Raw genomic sequence first — 19124 nt, 5'->3', positions numbered from 1 at the left:
GACACCAGTGGTGAGAGCGCATGGTGCGGAGACAGATTCTCGCCACGCCACCTGGTAGGAGCGACCTGTCAGGTAGGACGCAATCCAAGCGTGGGCCGCGCCAGAGATGCCCAACTCGGAGAGGGTGGAGAGGAGGATCTGATGGTTCACAGTATCAAAGGCAGCAGATAGGTCTAGAAGGATGAGAGCAGAGGAGAGAGAGTTAGCTTTAGCAGTGCGGAGAGCCTCCGTGACACAGAGAAGAGCAGTCTCAGTTGAATGCCCAGTCTTGAAACCTGACTGATTAGGATCAAGAAGGTAATTCTGAGAGAGATAGCAGGAGAGCTGGCCAAGGACGGCACGTTCAAGAGTTTTGGAGAGAAAAGAAAGAAGGGATACTGGTCTGTAGTTGTTGACATCGGAGGGATCGAGTGTAGGTTTTTTTCAGAAGGGGTGCAACTCTCGCTCTCTTGAAGACGGAAGGGACATAGCCAGCGGTCAAGGATGAGTTGATGAGCGAGGTGAGGTAGGGGAGAAGGTCTCCGGAAATGGTCTGGAGAAGAGAGAAGGGGATAGGGTCAAGTGGGCAGGTTGTTGGGCGGCCGGCCGTCACAAGACGCGAGATTTCATCTGGAGAGAGAGGGGAGAAAGAGGTCAAAGCACAGGGTAGGGCAGTGTGAGCAGGACCAGCGGTGTCGTTTGACTTAGCAAACGAGGATCGGATATCGTCAACCTTCTTTTCAAAATGGTTGACGAAGTCATCCGCAGAGAGGGAGGAGGGGGGGGGGGGGGGAGGAGGGTTCAGGAGGGAGGAGAAGGTAGCAAAGAGCTTCCTAGGGTTAGAGGCAGATGCTTGGAATTTAGAGTGGTAGAAAGTGGCTTTAGCAGCAGAGACAGAAGAGGAGAATGTAGAGAGGAGGGAGTGAAAGGATGCCAGGTCCGCAGGGAGGCGAGTTTTCCTCCATTTCCGCTATATCCTTGACTGGCTCAACTTTAGAGGGCTCACCACTGCCGACTGACTCCTTTTCGAGATTAGCAAGGTCCTCAAGAGAGCAGGAAGACCTATAAGTAAGATTACTTGGTTTGCATTCAGGTGATGTAGGTATGTACACCTCGAATGAAGGTGTATACTCAGGAGACTAATCTCTGATCTTAACAGCGCAGTTCTTACGCTTTCACGTCATCGCATTTCCCTGAATGTATTCTCTACCCCTCCCATTGAAGGAGTTCTAGTAACCTGAGCCACGGTGCATCTGTCTATGGCCTGTGACATGAATGGGTAAAAAAGGGTGAGGGAGCGCCCTTCTCAAATTGAACAGTAATCTGCGCCACTCGGTCATGTTGTCATTAATAATAATAATAATAATAGATTTATTTTATATAGCGCTTTTCATTACAAGTAGAATCTCAAAGTCGCTTTAAAAACAAAATAAATAAAAAACTATTTAATAAAACAAATGTAGGAATAGGACAGTTCTTGGGCAACAGTCGTCCACAGCTTTAGATGATAGGCAGTTCAGAAGGGTAGTATCTTGACTTTGGACTACTCCCCTCTGGGCGCAGGTATAGGGCACCCCTTGGCAGAAAAAACAGAACTAGACAATCATTTGTGCCAGGTGTGATACCCCTCCTAAATAGCTTGGCTAATGTTCCTATTGACCCAGTAAGGCCAGCAGGCTAGTCTCTTTTTATTGGTATGTAACTGTTATGAAAGTTGTATTGTCAATTTGTTTTGTATTTAAACGGCACTTTAAACGTGTACATGACACTGCAACAAAATGTCCCCGTGGGGACAATAAAGTCAGTAAGGAGGGGTTAGCATAGATGGTACAGCAAGGCAGGGAGGTAGAGACATCTGACAGACAGGTCACGGAGCTCTTCATCTGGCACCTTGTCGTCTTCGATTGTCACAGCTCCTCCTCCGTAGGTAGGCTGGATCATCCACTACAGAAATGTAACACCCATCTTAGTGATACTTCGGAGACTGTAAAAGTGCCAATATAAGACCAGCACACATCAGCAGTGGTTCAGAAAAGCCCTATACGAGCCTCTGAATACCCTCACACAACAGTCCACTTCCCTCTAGGAACTGGGGCAGGGGGCAAAAAGCCGATGCTGTTGGTCTGGTATTGCGGCATCATTTAAATCATAGCAAGCTAGCTAGCCAAGACAAATATAAACTGATTTGCTTGCCATAATCAGTCCTGCAATTCCGTGGGTAACCACTAATTATTTATGTATACAGTTGAAGTCGGAAGTTTACATACACTTAGGTTGGAGCCATTAAAACTCGTTTCTCAACCACTCCACAAATTTATTGTTAACAAACTATAGTTTTGGCAAGTCGGTTAGGACATCTACTTTGTGCATGACACAAGTAATTGTTCCAACAATTGTTTAAAGACAGATTATTTCACTTATAACTCACTGTATCACAATTCCAGTGTGTCAGAAGTTTACTGTGCCTTTAAACAGCTTGGAACATTCCAAAAAATGATGTTATGGCTTTAGAAGCTTCTGATAGGCTAATTGACATCATTCGAGTCAATTGGAGGTGTACCTGTGGATGTATTTCAAGGCCTACCTTCAAACTCAGTGCCTCATTGCTTGACATCATGGTAAAAATCAAAAGAAATCAGCCAAGACCTCGGAAGGAAAATTGTAGACCTCCACAAGTCTGGGTCATCCTTGAGAGCAATTTCCAAATGCCTGAAGGTACCACGTTCATCTGTACAAACAATAGTACGCAAGTATAAACACCATGGGGCCACGCAACCGTCATACCACTCAGGAAGGAGACGCTACGGAGAGCGTGATCACACAGTCGTCCCGAACAGCTGATTCTCTCATGCATGCTTCTGTATTGCTTGCCTCAAAGCTAGCTTAAAAGGCATTTAGCTCGTCTGGTAGGCTCGTGTCACTGGGCAGCTCACGGCTGTGCTTCCCTTTATAGTCCGTAATAGTTTGCATGCCCTGCCACATCCGACGAGTGTCGGAGCCGGTGTAGTATGATTCAATCTTAGTCCTTTATTGACACTTTGGCTGTTTGATGGTTCGTCTGAGGGCATAGCGGGATTTCTTATAAGCATCCGGGTTAGAGTCCCACTCCTTGAATGCGGCGGCTCTAGCCTTTAGCTCAGTGCGGATGTTGCCTGTAATCCATGGCTTCTGGTTGAGGTATGTACGTACGGTCACTGTAGGGACGACGTCCTCGATGTACTTATTGATGAAGCCAGTGACTAATGTGATGTACTCCTCAATGCCATCGGAAGAATCCCAGAACATATTCCAGTCTGTGCTAGAAAAACAGTCCTGTAACTTAGCATCTGCGTCATCTGACCACTTCTTTATTGACCGAGTCACTGGTGCTTCCTGCTTTAGTTTTTGCTTGTAAGCAGGAATCAGGAGGATATAATTATGATCAGATTTGCCAAATGGAGGGCGAGGGAGAGCTTTGTACGTGTCTCTGTGTGGAGTAAAGGTGGTCTGGAGTGTTTTTTTCATCTGGTTGCACATTTAACATGCTGGTAGAAATTAGGTAAAACGGATTTAAGTTTCCCTGCATTAAAGTCCCCAGCCACTAGGAGCGCTGCCTCTGGATGAGTGTTTTCCTGTTTGCTTATGGCCTTATACAGCTCATTGAGTGCGGACTTAGTGCCAGCATCAGTTTGTGGTGGTAAATAGACAGCTATGAAAAATATAGATGAAAACTCTCCGGTAAATAGTGTGGTCTGCAGCGTTTCATGATATAGTCTACCTCAGGTGAGCAAATCCTTGAGACTTCCTTAATATTAGATTTAATATATTAATTTGGCTATATAATTGATTTTTTTAATTGTTTTTTGAGGTTAGGGCTTGGCATTAGGGATGGCAGTGTGGTTAAGGTTACAATTAGGTTTAAAATCAGATTTATATCACTTTGTGTCTGTGCCAGCTAGTGACCACTCTCCAGAGCTGCCTCCAGAACAAGATTCATGACAATAAATGCCAACCTGCGAGATATGGGTCTACTACAGACTTGACTGATCAGCATCCCATGGACAGCACGACTAGGTTAACACTTGAAACTGGGGCTAACCCAAACCTTAACCCTAAACAGAAATAAATAGTTTAATTATTACGTAATAACAGTGAAATAGTGCTGTGTCTCTTTTGCAAGGTTTCTCATCAGTTATAACTCATCAGAAAAAATATGTTTGCATTCTTTCTTATATTTGCTCCCTCTGCAGTTTTACCATCAAAGTAGGAAGTAGACTAGGTCTCCAATTGTCATCAAATTCTTAGTCTTATTATAATACTTGATTTAGTGGTGGGCAAGGAAAACTGTTATAATATTGATAAAGGAAATAGATCAATTTAGATTCAGAAAAGTGAATGTGTGATCTAGATGTCACATCTGCTCCTGTAACACCCTCTACTGCTCATCCTGTTTCTCCTTGACCTGCCGCAACTCCCCCAGTGCCCTCTCTCTCTCTCCCTCTCCCTCTCTGTGTGTGTGTGTGTGTGTGTGTGTGTGTGTGTGTGTGTGTGTGTGTGTGTGTGTGTGTGTGTGTGTGTGTGTGTGTGGGTGTGTGTGATTGTGTGGGCGGAGACAGGTGTGCTGGAGTCAGAGCAGTTCCCCACCAGCTGCAACCTGTTCCATAATCAAGACCTCTACAAATACTCAGCCCTGCCTCTTCCATGCTGCCAGATCGTAATCTCTGCTCAGTCAGTCTACGGTTCTAGCCATTTGTTACTATTCAGATCCTGTTATGCTGTTGTGCCTGTTTTCCTTGCCTGATGCTGTTTTTCTCTCCGCTACAATTGTGCCCGCTCTGACACTGGTCCCTGTCTCCAGTCCCACGTCTCGTCATCCTGCTACTCTGTCCTGGATTCCCCACTCTACTACTCCCTTGGATTCCCTTCCGGACCTGCTTACTCTGTCTCGACTCCTCTCTCTTCAGCCTCAGCCCCTGGTTTCCAGCAACACGCCTGAGCTTCCCCTGACCTGCACTCCATCGCCTCCCTGTGTTTCAATAAATACCTTGCTTACTTAATCCCAGTCTCCTCGTCTGAGTCTGCTCTTGGGTTCCCCTGTTCCACTCCGCGTAACACTAGATTCTAGCTGATTCTCTGATACTGAATCTTACAGGCCTGTAAGTCATGTAATCAACATATCCAGTAAAATAAAACCGTGATGTTAGCCTACATCTCTTTAATGTACATTCTGATCAATGTGGTGCTCCAAGAATACAATTGTATACCCTTACAACAACTCATAATACCGGGCATATTATGCATAAGTAAGAGATTGTTGAGGCCTATTATATCCTTTCTAGTTCACCATAAAGAGCTGTCCTTTCAGGGCCCTAATTTGTCTTCATCATGCCTAACCTATTGCACCCTCCTGATGTAACAACTTTGATGCAAGAGCCTGTTTAGGAGACCCAACTGTTTTTCTCCCAAAAGTCTAAATTTAAAGCCAATCATCCAAGATGTGCTTTAGAACATCACCCTAAATATAAAATGTGAACATGTTTAGATATTCTTAAGGCCTTGTTTCATGTTTTCTTTCTGTGCTGACTGATATATGTCCGCTGGAGGCAGCGGGGGGGCATTTGGTCTTCAACGAGGTCCAGAGGACCGCACAGAAAATGTGTTATATTTCCTTGCCGTCAAAATATTTGTTTAATTTGTATTACTCCACTTATACAGGATTAATAAAGGCCTAGTGCACTATTATTTTCTTCTTCCATCTATGCCTCTATCCATCGTTTTTTAAATGTTTGATCATCCCTGACTGTCTAGTGATTATTTGCGAGCTGAACAGTAAGGAACTGGATGAATATACAGTACCAGTCAAAGTTTTTGGACAAACCTTTGAACCGAGTGTTTTTCTGTATTTTTACATTTTTCAACATTGTAGAATAGTAGTGAAGACATCAAAACTATGAAATAACACTTATGGAATCATGTAGTTTCCAAACATGCAAAAATCAAAAAATTCATTTTTGTAGTTTCCAAAAATTAATATATTTTATATTTGAGATTCTTCAAAGTAGCCATGATGACAGCTTTGCACACTCTTGGCATTCTCTCAACCAGCTTCATGAGGTAGTCACCTGGAATACATTTCAATTAACAGGTCTGCCTTGTTAAAAGTTAATTTGTGGAATTTATTTCCTTCTTATGCGTTTGAGCCAATCAGTTGTGTTGTGACAAGGTAGGGGTAGTATACAGAAGATAGCCCTTTGTGGTAAAAGACCATGTCCATATTATGTCCAGAACAGCTCAAATAAGCAAAGAGAAACGACAGTGCGTCATTACTTTAAGACATGAAGGTCAGTCAATGCGTAAAATGTCAAGAACTTTGAAAGTGTCTTTAAGTGCAGTCGCAAAAACCATCAAGCGCTATGATGAAACTGACTCTCATGAGGACCGCCACAGGAAATGAAGACCCAGAGTTTACTCTAATGCAGAGGATAAGATGATTAGAGTTACCAGCCTCAGAAATTGCAGCCTAAATAAATACTTCACAGAGTTCAAGTAACAGACACATCTCAAAATCAACTGTTCAGAGTAGACTGCATGAATCAGGCCTTCATGGTTGATTTGCTGCAAAGAAACCACTACTAAAGGACACCAATAAGAAGAAGAGACTTGCTTGGGCCAAGAAACATGAGCAATGGACATTAGACCGGTGGAAATCTGTCCTTTGGTCTGAAAAGTCAAACTTTGAGATTTTTGGTTCCAACCACTGTGTCTTTGTGGGACACAGAATAGGTGAATTGATGATCTCTGCATGTGTGGTTCCCACCGTGAAGCATGGAGGAGGTGTGATGGTGTGGGGGTGCTTTGCTGGTGACACTGTTGGCGATTTATTTAGAATTCAAAGCACACTTAACCAGCATGGCTACCACAGCATTCTGCAGCGATACGCCATCCAATCCGGTTTGCACTTAGTGGGGCTGTCATTTGTTTTTCAAGAGGACAATGACCCAACACATCTCCAGGCTGTGGAAGGCTATTTGACCAAGAAGGAGAGTAATGGAGTGCTGCATCAGATGACCCGGCCTCCACAATCACCCAACCTCAACCCAATTGAGATGGTTGAGATGAGTTGCACCGCAGAGTGAAGGAAAAGCAGCCAACAAGTGCTCAGCATATGTGGGAACTCCTTCAAGATTGTTGGAAAAGCATTCCAGGTGAAGCTAGTTGAGAGAATGCCAAGAGTGTACAAAGCTGTCATCAATGCAAAGGGTGGCTACTTTGAAGAATCTCACATTTAAAATTATTTTGATTTGTTTAACACTTTTTTGGGTTACTACATGATTCCATGTGTTATTTCATAGTTTTGATGTCTTCACTGCTATTCTACAATGTAGAAAATAGTACAAATTAAGAAAAACCCTTGAATGAGTAGGTGTGTCAAAACTTTGGTCTGGTGCTGTTGGTGAATAATTTCTATACATTTTCAATTAGATTTTGGTCATTTAAAGTAAATTGAATGAATTCCCTTGTTTATTTTATTCAAGCGGGATTGGACACGTCACAATATATTTGATAACGCTGCTGTAGATGATGGATGAGACATGACATGACATCAAATTGTATTTGTCACATGGGCCGAATACAAAGGTGTAGAATTTATAGTGAAATGTTTGCGTTACAAGCCCTTCCCAACAGTGGCGGTCTAGGGAAGGCGGTCTAGAACTAACAGTACAAGCAATCTAGAACTAACAGTACAAGCTGGGGCCAGTTGTACTGTTAGAAGAGCCAGTTACATTAGACGTTATTGTTGTCATATCGTTTTGCATGTGTTACGATACTCTTGTGTTCCGCCTAAAGCCGTCCCTCTAGAAAGTGTGGGGGTTAAATTAGTGTTCCGCGTTGCCACTGTCTAATAACGGATGTAAAAAAAGAACGATAGCAAAAATTAGTTATGTAAAAATTATTTCATACACATTTAGGGGGGCCACAAGGGGGTCCAAAATTGTTGTTACAGGGGCACTGCCAACGGGCTGTGTGTGTGTGTTTGTAGGTATAGGCCGCCAGTTGTAAAATAATAGAATAGAATGGAATAAAACAGAATATAATAACTATTTTTTTCAGATGGAACGTCTGAACGAGGTGATGCGTGACATTTTGCAGGCAATAAAGTATTTTCAGTGTCCATTAGAATGAGTTGAACCAGAGATGTTGAATCCATCCAACCATGTGATGTACACTCGACAGACATGTGAAACTGCATGGCGGTCTTCCCGGTTAAGAAACACACACAGACTTGCGCTAGCGCGATAATGCGCAGTTCTGTCGCCAAGGCAACCGTTTCTGTGGATGAAGTCATTGTTACGCTGATAGTTGCTATAGTTACAACCTAGCGAGGGCGCTGCGAAGGGGCTGTCTACGTAATATGACGCAGGGCGGGGGCGTGCCCGCGATGCGCGCTGCGCAAGGCTGGTTGTTGTTCCCGCAGAGAGGCGAGAAGATGGCGGCCGTGTCAAGCGGAGGTGCAGCTGGGTCCGCTGCGGCCGGGATTACGCACTCTACCCGACCGGCCCACGCAGGCATGGGCGCCCAGAACCGAGCACAGCCATCCTCTGGGATCAGCCACTCCAATCGACCTACCCCAGCTGCGGGGTGCATCACCAACCCCGGCCACCCCTCGGCCAGCAGGCCCCCCCCAGCCCGAGTGGGCTACTACGAAATCGAGCGGACCATCGGCAAAGGGAATTTCGCCGTTGTTAAATTGGCAACACACATCATCACCAAAGCAAAGGTACGATGATTAATAAAGGTTTTTTGAACGGGATCAATTATAGGTTGTCAACGATTTGTACTCATTTGACTGTGTTATCGCTGTCACTCTCATCTAGGCTGAAGATTGGGCCTTCGGGCTTGGGAGCGAGTAACGTTACAACGGCTAGTCCGCTTTTGGTCGCAGTGTTCAGTGCGGGGGTGTAATAAGCATCATAAGCAACCGTTCGCATTGTAGTTTTTCCGCTGAGTTTTTCACATGATAAAATCAGTTCTAATGTAACAAGGACAGCGGGGGTCACTTGTCGACGGAGAGAAGGGTACCGCTGGGATGAAAGAGGAGAGGGGGACTTCGAGCGTAACGTTTGCTATTTGGATGCGTTAGTTAACTAACGTTACATTTGTTCTATTTGGGGTTTACAATCAGCTAGCTAGCTGACCAGCTATTTTTGGCATTATGTATTAGCTAGGTAGGATTACAAGAATCGTGTAATCTATGTCATCAGTAGTTTATACGTATCATTAGCAAGCAATTTATATATTTGTTAGATTTTGAAGTGAATGTTCCTTTGGCAATCGTTGACTAGGTAACTAACTGAAAAAAACAAGCTGGTTTGACAGGCAGTTAACGTGTTGCTGGCTTGCCAGATCTCATCCCTAAAAATGTGTTGACTAACAATGTATTTTCTCACTGAAAAAGTTTGAATGTTTAACATTTTCTCATGGTGTATTCATTTAATATAAGGGGGGTGTATTCAAGAACTGGTATTTTAGTTTGTGCCAGGTTATGTGGCGTTTTCATTTGGGTATAGGCAGGGGCTATGGGCTGCCTTAGATATGTCATAGCTTATTGATATCCCTTTGAGTGTGCGTATGCTGTTGCATAGTGTGGGCGTCTGTAGGCAGATGCATTGCTGGCGAATAGGCAGATCTTGTTTTTCAATATTGAAACAAAAAAACAATCATAGTAGTCCCAATTTTTACCTACATATCATTCATCCTTATTGTTGAGAGACCATAGCATGAACAGTAGGCTACTTTTTAAAATCCACGTTTTGCCTTTACACACATTACCATTCAGTTTTATTTTCCCAGGTATCTTATTGTGAAGCGGTTTTATTTTTCTCTCAGTAACGACCTAGGTGACCAAGGAGTAGAGCAGGGCAAATGATAGCCTACCCACTGGCTATGCTTTTAAACCTATGCCAGTGCCACTAAACCTGTGACAACTCCTACTAATAAGACTGTGGATCTGCAACACGCTCATGGGATCGAACTGAGGCCAGAGTCATTAGAGAGGGATAAACAGAAGGCTACCTGTAAGGGAATCACGATTGTAACGTGTGTGTGTGTGTATAAGACAGAAAACGTCACTACTTCTATGTGTGTTTTGTGAGGGAGGCTGACTGTTCTGATAGATTAACTCACATGGTGACATGGAACATGTTCAAGAACATATTAGGCTACAGCCTAAGCAGCTTAAACTAATCTACAGAACTTGTGAAAATGTATTTGTAGGGAACCACATATTAGTGCCTTAAAGTTACATAACGATTCATTGATAAACCACTGACCACTAAAAACTACAATCTCTCGATTGTTAGGCCAAGTTTTTTGTTGAGTGATACTTTTGCACAGGGGGACTCCACACAGGCCAGGATATTTTGCATTCTGCTGGACTGGTAGAATGGATTGCATTAGTGCAATTTGAAAATTACCCTTTCTAGGCAAAGGCTGTTGTAATTGCGAGATTGACATTTCAATTCTTTAATTTAATAAATGTGTAATTAAATATGCCACACTGAATCACAGGGGGCAGGTCGAAACACACATGAAACATTCATGGACATTTAGCTGGCTAGCTAGTTTTTCCTGGGTGATGAACATTGGGTTGTTATTTTACCTGACATGCATATGGTCTTCTTTTTAGCTGGTTCTTTGTAGAATTTTGACCCGGAGTCATACAAAATCTGGTGTTTTTCTACTACAACGATTAATTCACAGATTTAAAGGGAAACCTTGTTATTTTTAATGAATCTCTCCTTGTTTGTCTTTCAAGCATCCACGTGGGTTTGTATTTTCCTCATATCCGATAAGGAGGGGACTTGCAGCTTGTGGAGTGTCTCAAAAATAACCAAGTTCTATTTTAGCACTTGGCAACGCAGATGCGCAAGAATGGTGTGGGTGAAATGATTGAGTAACATCTGTGTGTATTTTTATTTTGCGACGCTTGTGCATGCAACATGGCCAGTGTGGTTTGCATGTAATGTTTGGAGGAAGTAGCTGGTCCAAATATTATTGATTTGGGTTTGTCATTAATTGTACCACCACCCAAAACATGTTTTTGTCCTCTGTTTTTTTTTACCCCTCCCATTGCATCTTATGAAGCATGATATATTTTTTACATTTGACAGCCAACAGCCATTTGACAGCCAACAGGTTCACCTGGTTTCTTTGTACAATTTAAATGGGACTAGCTAATGCTTTTGAAAATAGATGCCCAAGCACATGAAACCAGTGCATTGGTGCTTCCTTCTCACCAACTCAAGGTTACAAATGCTGATATTTCATGTTTATGAAATTGAAAGTCCAAACAAGGGCATGTTATGCAACCGAAGAGCTGCTGATGTCCTGATTCAAGAGCAATTGCATGATAATGGAATAACAAACAAAAAAAAGGAGCCTCTTCTAGCTACATCAACTAATTTCTACTGAGTTCAAACAGTAGCCTATCTATTAATGTTGCTCACATACATTGACATGACACCCTCCCAAGCAGTCAGTTAGCCTACGTAGAAGTGAGCCGTTTCAGCATATTTCCACTGGTCTTTTAACTGCACACCTTCTCCGCCAGTATTAGTCATGCCTAATCAAGTGGTGTGAAAGACCGGAGCTATAGCTCGGTGCTTCGGTCTGCAACATCAGCCAGGGAGAAGGGGATTGTGGAGCCGGGGTGTTACACTAAGCCAGGCATCACTGCTCTGGAAGAGGGACACTCCAAGAGCCGCTAGGCCAGACCTGACACGCTCGGGACGAGGTCAACAACAAAACACACACACACACCCCTGAATAAAAAAAGTGTTTATAAACCTAAATAATTCTGCCAACTGCCTAGCTCCCTCCCTCACCCCTCCTTATCAGAAGACTTGGCACCGCCTCTTGGCTCCACTACAGTCAGACAGGTATGGTTAAAGATGACAGCTGGCGTGCTCTGGCTTGTCTGCGGTGCATCGCACCGTCTCCTCACGTTACACTGTATCTATCCAGACTTCTTCCCCCTACTGCCTCCTCCTCAGTTTAGATTTGCATTGAGGAGGAGGAGGAGCAGTAGCCGTGATGTCCAGGCAACGTTAGATAACGGGCCTAACGCACGTGTCACGCTGTGATTTAATTTGTATGAATAATGGTGGTGTTGCTGCTTGACCTACCTTCATGCCCCATAGTTATTGGGTTATGCACAGAGAGAATCTGTACGTCAATCCTCTCATGTTCTTGTTGGTGTGCGTTCAGTACTAGCCCTAGTGGAATCTGGCCTAGGTCTAACTCGTCATTTTTTATATCCAAAAGCAGTAGTTTTTGACAGGCAATTTCATACTACTTAATTATATGACTTCATATCTGAGTAGGCTCTTTGGTAGGAGGCTAGCTAGATTATAGTGGAAAAACATTCTCACACATGTACAGTAGACCAGCCATACTCAACTGGCGATCCGGACCCAGAACAGGGTCAAAGTAAAAATAAATAGAAATAGGTCGGCATTCGACCCCTGATATCATATATATACACACATAAGACATGGGAAAATGTGTAAAATTGCAGGAAATTAGCTTAAATCAGCAAAAAAAAGTCCCTGACCCACGCAAAATGTGTAGAATTGCGGAAATTAGCTTTAAAATGCACAGTTTTCTTTCCGCCAACAAATGGGCTGTGAACAGTTTGGGGTTACAAGGTGTGGGTTTGTTATTACGCCGATAATTGACAATCATCCCGATCTTTGCCACCTAGGAAATTTGTATGACCGGACATTCTCAAATAGTCCTTGAGTACCCCTGCAGTAGACTATTCCTTCAGCTATTTAATTAAACATTAGGTTTTTCTTTTTTGATAGTTACAGAGTTCATACCATTGTTCAAACTTACCCCCTTTTACCAAAGAAAGGTTCCTAGTAGGAGTCCCCTTAATGGTGACGTTCACCTACATTCAGGTCTTACTGACTGTATGGTCTGGGTCCATGCATTATAACACTGTCTCATCAGCTATATTTATCCTCTTGACTAATAGCCCCACGGCATCGCCTGTCCACATGTGCCAGTCCGGCCAGCCCCCCCCGCACCTCCTCGAGTCAGTTGGCAACGTTGATGTACATGTTAGAGTCACTTAACGTTAGTGTGCTATCAACGTCACGCTCCCCGGGAAAGGTAATTCCATTGGAATCTTGTTGGTATCCATAGAGATGGAGGACAACAGATACTTGATGCTCGTCATGACCCCTCTCCATGTATGGAGCTCAGCTGCCACAAGGGTACCACACTCATTGGCTGATCTCAAGATCCAATGCAAACTCCGTCTACAGAAAAACTCTTCTCATTTTTAAATGGAGGTGCCCCATATTATCTGTTGGAGGTTTTATTTTCAGTGGGTGGTTTAATCAGATGGAGGTTTTGGCCTATGTGACCGTGGACATTGAAGCAATAAGGAACTAGAGACTGTGGTATATCGTGATTAGGCTTTCATGATTATACCCACAACTGGGACGCGGACTCAGCCAATCAGCATCCAGAACTGGAACTACCCATTTTTATGATCCAGATTATCCTCTGGGTTGTGTCTGTTAGTGTTTTACGCCTCTCTACTTATCGGTTTTGCTCGTTTGCTTTGATTTTAGAAAGACTGAGTTGTCTTCTTGATTTTCCCCATTGTCCATTTAGGGTATTGGCTGCCTCATTGATGAATGAGACCTATTCACGGTTAAAATAGCACATGCACTCCTGGTGTGCATGCACATGAATAGGCTGTTACTTTGGAACACACACACACACACACACACACACACACACACACACACACACACACACACACACACGCACGCACGCACGCACTCTACAGTTCAGACGCATGCAGGAATATCTGAACTTGGACCTTATGAGCTGAGTCACCCACATGCGTGACACACGCACACACAGAACACTCTTTCTCTCCCTGGAGGAGTGTGTAAAGCCTGTGGCTCCGCTGTGTGGTTGAAGGGCAGGGTGACCGTTTGTTGGTAGCTAGCACGTGTTGATACGACGAGGCCACAGCCGCCGCCACACTGGTTTTCTCCCCCAGGTTAAAGTCTGAGTCTCTCGTTACTGGTAACCTTGCACCGAGTCTGGAGATCAATTGAACTTTCACCCTGTGTGGTGACCCAGTCTCCATGATGATGACAGAACGTTGAGCTGCAGGGGTGAGGACCTCCCGCATGCAGCGTTGCGTAGTGTTGCCGCTGAAAGGATCAAGCAAAGGAAACTAACAACATGGGTTGAATAAATGATGTAGGCTTATTTGTGTGATCATGTGATGCTTATGGCACACCTGAATAGAAGGGCAACCCTCTACTACAGGTAACCCAGTGGGAAAAGCTGATTGAAATAATAAAGTTATTATAACCAGTTTATAGCTTAACCAGTTCTTGTTAAGTAGTTGTGATAACGCCATTTCAACTGACCTTTAGCTGGAAATGTGAATGTTTTTGATGTCAGTATTGGCAAAGATTATAATTTTTTCCCCCATACCAGAACAATGTCAAACTGATCATCTCTTGCGCTCACACAGCAGAATACAAGGACGTGCATGCTACACGGTCACTCGCATGCACACGCTTGGTAGCACTCTGTGTACCCAAACCAACCCTGTTCACAAGCCCACTCATCCTGACTGTCATATGTTAAGATGCACTGTGTGTGTGTGTGTGTGTGTGTGTGTGTGTGTGTGTGTGTGTGTGTGTGTGTTTTGAGTGTCTCTGTGTATATATCCAGGCTGCATCACAACCGGCTGTGATTGGGAGTCTCATAGGCCGGCGCCCAATTGGCCCAGTGTCGTCCGGGTTTGGCCGGTGTAGGCCGTCATTGTAAATAAGAATTTGTTCTTAGTTAAATAAAGGTTAAATAAATAAATAAATGTTTATGTGTGTAGGGGGAGGGGGAGTCTTGGTCTCCTCTCAGAGGAGGACACAGCGCTGGTCTCTGTCGGTTAGCATTGCTCCTGAGCCATGCGGCTTTGGGCCTGACTGACTGACTGCAGTAAAGATTAAATAACTTTGACTATTCTCATTGCAAACAGCTGAGATGGTATCTTCATGGCTGTCTTTTAAAACGCTCTCACCTGTTAGCCAATGTTCCTTCAAATTTCTTTCAGCACTGAGCAAATTTCTAGTCTGCTGAGCGCAAACTTGAACATTGAAAACTCTGTGCAACTTCCAGCATGCATTTTCTGTGAACACTGAGGCTGTACTTGCTTTAAGTTAGTTTTAACAGTGGCCGTGTTGGTGACTGTGGCTATTTGATCATAACGTAGGCCTACCATCAAAAACAATGGAGAACATTCATCCCATAACATTTTAACATGGAAATAGAACAGCTATCATTCAGCCTACAGTTGCAGCCAATATGTGGTGTTCAATGTAGGCCTACATTCCATGGGACTTTTGTAAAATAAAAAATAAATAAAAGCATGCAGGGCTTGACATTAACCTGTTTATCTACCTGTATATCTACCTGTTTATCTATAGACCAATACCAAATCTTTTCAGTCTTCTGAGGGGTAAAAGGTGTTGTTGTGCCCTCTTCACGACTGTCTTGGTGTGTTTGGACCATGATAGTTTGTTGGTGATGTGGACACCAAGGAACTTAACTCTCGACCCACTCCACTACAGCCACTTCGATGTTAATGGGGGCCTGTTCGGCCCTCCTTTTCCTGTAGTCCACGATCAGCTCCTTTGTCTTGCTCACATTGAGGGAGAGGCTGGCACCATACTGCCAGGTCTCTGACCTCCTCCCTATAAGCTGTCTCATTGTTGTCGGGGATGAGGCCAAACACTTGTGTCGTCAGCAAACTTAATGATGGTGTTGGAGTCGTGTTTGCCCATGCAGTCGTGGGTGAACAGGGAGTACAGGAGGGGACTAAACACACACCCCTGAGGGGCCCCAGTGTTGAGGATCAGCGTGGCAGACATGTTGTTGCCTATCCTTACCACCTGGGGGCGGCCCGTCAGGAAGTCCAGGATCCAGTTGCAGAGGGAGGTGTTTAGTCCCAGGGTCCTTAGCTTAGTTATGAGCTTTGTGGGCACTATGGTGTTGAATGCTGAGCTGTAGTCAATGAACAGCATTCTAACGTAGGTGTTCCTTTTGCGATTGAGATTGCGTCATCTGTGGATCTGTTGGGGCAATATGCGAATTGGAGTGCGTCTAGGGTATCCGGGAGGATGCTGTTAATGTGAACCATGACCAGCCTCAATGCTTTGAGAACACATCCTGGTAATCCGTCTGGCCCCGCGGCTTTGTGAATGTTGACCTGTTTAAAGGTCGTGCTTACATCGGCGAACGAGAGTGTTATCACAGTCGTCCGGAACAGCTGGTGCTCTCATGCATGCATCAGTGTTGCTTGCCTCAAAGCGAACATAAAAGGCATTTAGCTCGTCTGGTAGGCTCGCGTCACCGGGCAGCTCTTGTCTGGGTTTCCCTTTGTAGTCCGTAATAGTTTAAGCTCTGCCACATCTGACGACCGTCAGAGCTGGTGTAGTAGGATTCAATTGTAATCCTGTTTTGATGCTTTGCTTGTTTGATGGTTTGTCTGAGGGCATAGCGGGATTTCTTATAGGCATCTGGATTAGTGTCCCACTCCTTGAAAGCGGCAACTCTAGCCTTTAGCTCGATGCGGATGTTGCCTGTAATTCATGGCTTCTGGTTGGGATATGTACGTACGGTCACTGTGGGGACAATTTCGTCATTGCACTTAATGATGAAGCCGGTGACTGAGGTGGTATACTCCTCAATGCCGTAGGATGAATCCCGGAACATATTCCAGTCTGTGCTAACAAAACAGTCCTGTAGCTTAGCATCAGCGTCATCTGACCACTTCCGTGTTGAGCGGGTCACAGATACTTCCTGCTTTAGTTTTTGCTTGTAAGCAGGAATCAGAAGGATAGAATTATGGTCAGATTTGCCAAATGGAGTGAGGGGGAGAGCTTTTTACGTGTCTCTGTGTGTGGAGTAAAGGTGGTCTGGAGTTTTTTTCTCCCTCTGGTTGCACTTGTGACATGCTGGTAGAAATGAGTTAACCTGTTGAGGTGTAGGGGGCAGTATTTTCACGGCCGGATGAAAAACGTACCCAAATTAAACTGGTTACTACTCTGGCCCAGAAACTAGAATATGCATATTATTAGTAGATTTGGATAGAAAACACTCTGACGTTTCTAAAACTGTTTGAATGGTGTCTGTGAGAATAACAGAACTCATATGGCAGGCAAAAATCTGATAAAAATCCAACCAGGAAGTGGAAAGTCTGAGAATTGTAGTTCTTCTTTTGATTCTCTATCGAAACTACAGTTTCTGTGGGGTCACTTTGCACTTCCTAAGGCTTCCATTGGCTGTCAACAGCCTTTAGATAGTTCTTTCAGCATTCTCCTGTCACTGGGCAGATAATAGGAGCTCAGTCACTGAGTGGACTGCCTGGGGACAAAGGGATTGGATATGCGCGGTCCCGTGAGCGCACCGTTCCTTCTTTTTCTTCTTGAATGAATATGCTATTGTCCGGTTGGAATATTATCGCAATTTTACGTTAAAAATACCATAAAGATTGATTTTAAACAGCGTTTGACATGCTTCTAAGTACGGTAATGGAACATTTTGACTTTTCGTCTCTGGTACCGCACTCACGCGTTATGCCTTTGTGCTCTGAACGCACGAACAAAACGGAGGTATTTGGACATAAATATGGATTATTTCGAACAAAAACAACATTTCTTGTGGAAGTAGCAGTCCTGGGAGTGCATTCTGACGAAGATCAGCAAAGGTAAGAGAATATTTATAATACTAATTCTGAGTTTAGGTGACCCCGAACTTGGCCGGTGTCTGTATAGCTTGCTGTGATGGCGAGCTATGTACTCAGAATATTGAAAAATGTGCTTTCTCCGTAAAGCTATTTTAAAATCTGACACTGCGGTTGCATCCAGGAGTAGTCTATCTATAATTCTTTAAATAATTGTTTTTTATTTTGTCAACGTTTATGATGAGTATTTTTGTAAATTGATGTGCACATTCACCGGGAGTTTTGGTGGGGATACATTTTCTGAACATCACGCGCCAATGTAAAATGCTGTTTCTGGATATAAATATGAACTTTATCGAACAAAACATACATGTATTGTGTAACATAATGTCCTAGGAGTGTCATCTGATGAAGATCGTCAAAGGTTAGTGCTTCATTTAGCTGTGTTTTGGGTTTTTATGATGCATGTCCTTGCTTGGAAAATGGCTGTGTGATTATTTTTGTCTGTGTACTCTCCTAACATAATCTGATGTTTTGCTTTCGCTGTAAAGCCTTTTTGAAATCGGACAATGTGGTTACATCAAGGAGAATGTTTGAGAAAGTTGAATTATGACATTTTGTTGTTTTGAATTTGCCGCCCTGATATTTCACTGGCTGTGTCCCGCAGGTGGGACGCTAGCATCCCACGTAGCCCATAGAAGTTGTTAACCTCTTACATCTAGATGTTCCGCTAGCAGAACACCGCTCCAATATCCAATGATAGGGCGTGGCGCGAATTACAAACTCCTCAAAAATCCCCAAACTTCAATTTTTCAAACATATGACTATTTTACACCATTTTAAAGACAAGACTGTCCTTTATCTAACCACATTGTCCGATTTCAATAAGGCTTTACAACGAAAGCAAAACATTTGATTATGTCAGGAGAGTACCCAGCCAGAAATAATCAGACACCCATTTTTCAAGCTAGCATATAATGTCACAAAAACCAAAACCACAGCTAAATGCAGCACTATGATCTTCATCAGATGACACTCCTAGGACATTATGTTATACAATACATGCATGTTTTGTTCAATCAATTTCATATTTATATAAAAAAACAGCTTTTTACATTAGCATGTGACGTTCAGAACTTGCATACTTGCATACCCACCATACCAACTTCCGGTGAATTTACTAAATTACTCACGATAAACGTTCACAAAAAACATAACAATTATTTTAAGAATTATAGATACAGAACTCCTTTATGCAATCGCGGTGTCCGATTTTAAAATAGCTTTTCGGCGAAAGCACATTTTGCAATATTCTGAGTAGATAGCTCGGCCATCACAGGCTAGCTATTTTGACACCCACCAAGTTTGGCACTCACCAAACTCA

The 19124-nt window shown here is 43.6% G+C and overlaps 1 protein-coding gene across 4 annotated transcripts in view; it reads left to right on the top strand.

Annotated features, from left to right (window-relative positions):
• Nucleotides 1–8401: 8401 nt before the first annotated feature.
• The window catches only part of LOC106612637 (serine/threonine-protein kinase SIK3 homolog), a 44357-nt gene continuing 33634 nt past the window's right edge, over nt 8402–19124 (top strand). For all 4 annotated transcript variants that reach the window (XM_014213991.2, XM_045724427.1, XM_014213990.2 and 1 more), the window contains exon 1: nt 8402–8737. In XM_014213991.2, the coding sequence (XP_014069466.2) occupies nt 8447–8737 (291 nt within the window). In that variant the 5' untranslated portion in view covers nt 8402–8446. The remainder of the gene's footprint in view (nt 8738–19124) is intronic.

Source organism: Salmo salar, chromosome ssa09 (assembly GCF_905237065.1).
Source record: "Salmo salar chromosome ssa09, Ssal_v3.1, whole genome shotgun sequence".
In the NCBI taxonomy this organism is placed as follows: domain Eukaryota; kingdom Metazoa; phylum Chordata; class Actinopteri; order Salmoniformes; family Salmonidae; genus Salmo; species Salmo salar.
Note: the sequence above shows the minus strand (reverse complement) of the source record. Positions and strands in the feature narration are given on the sequence as shown.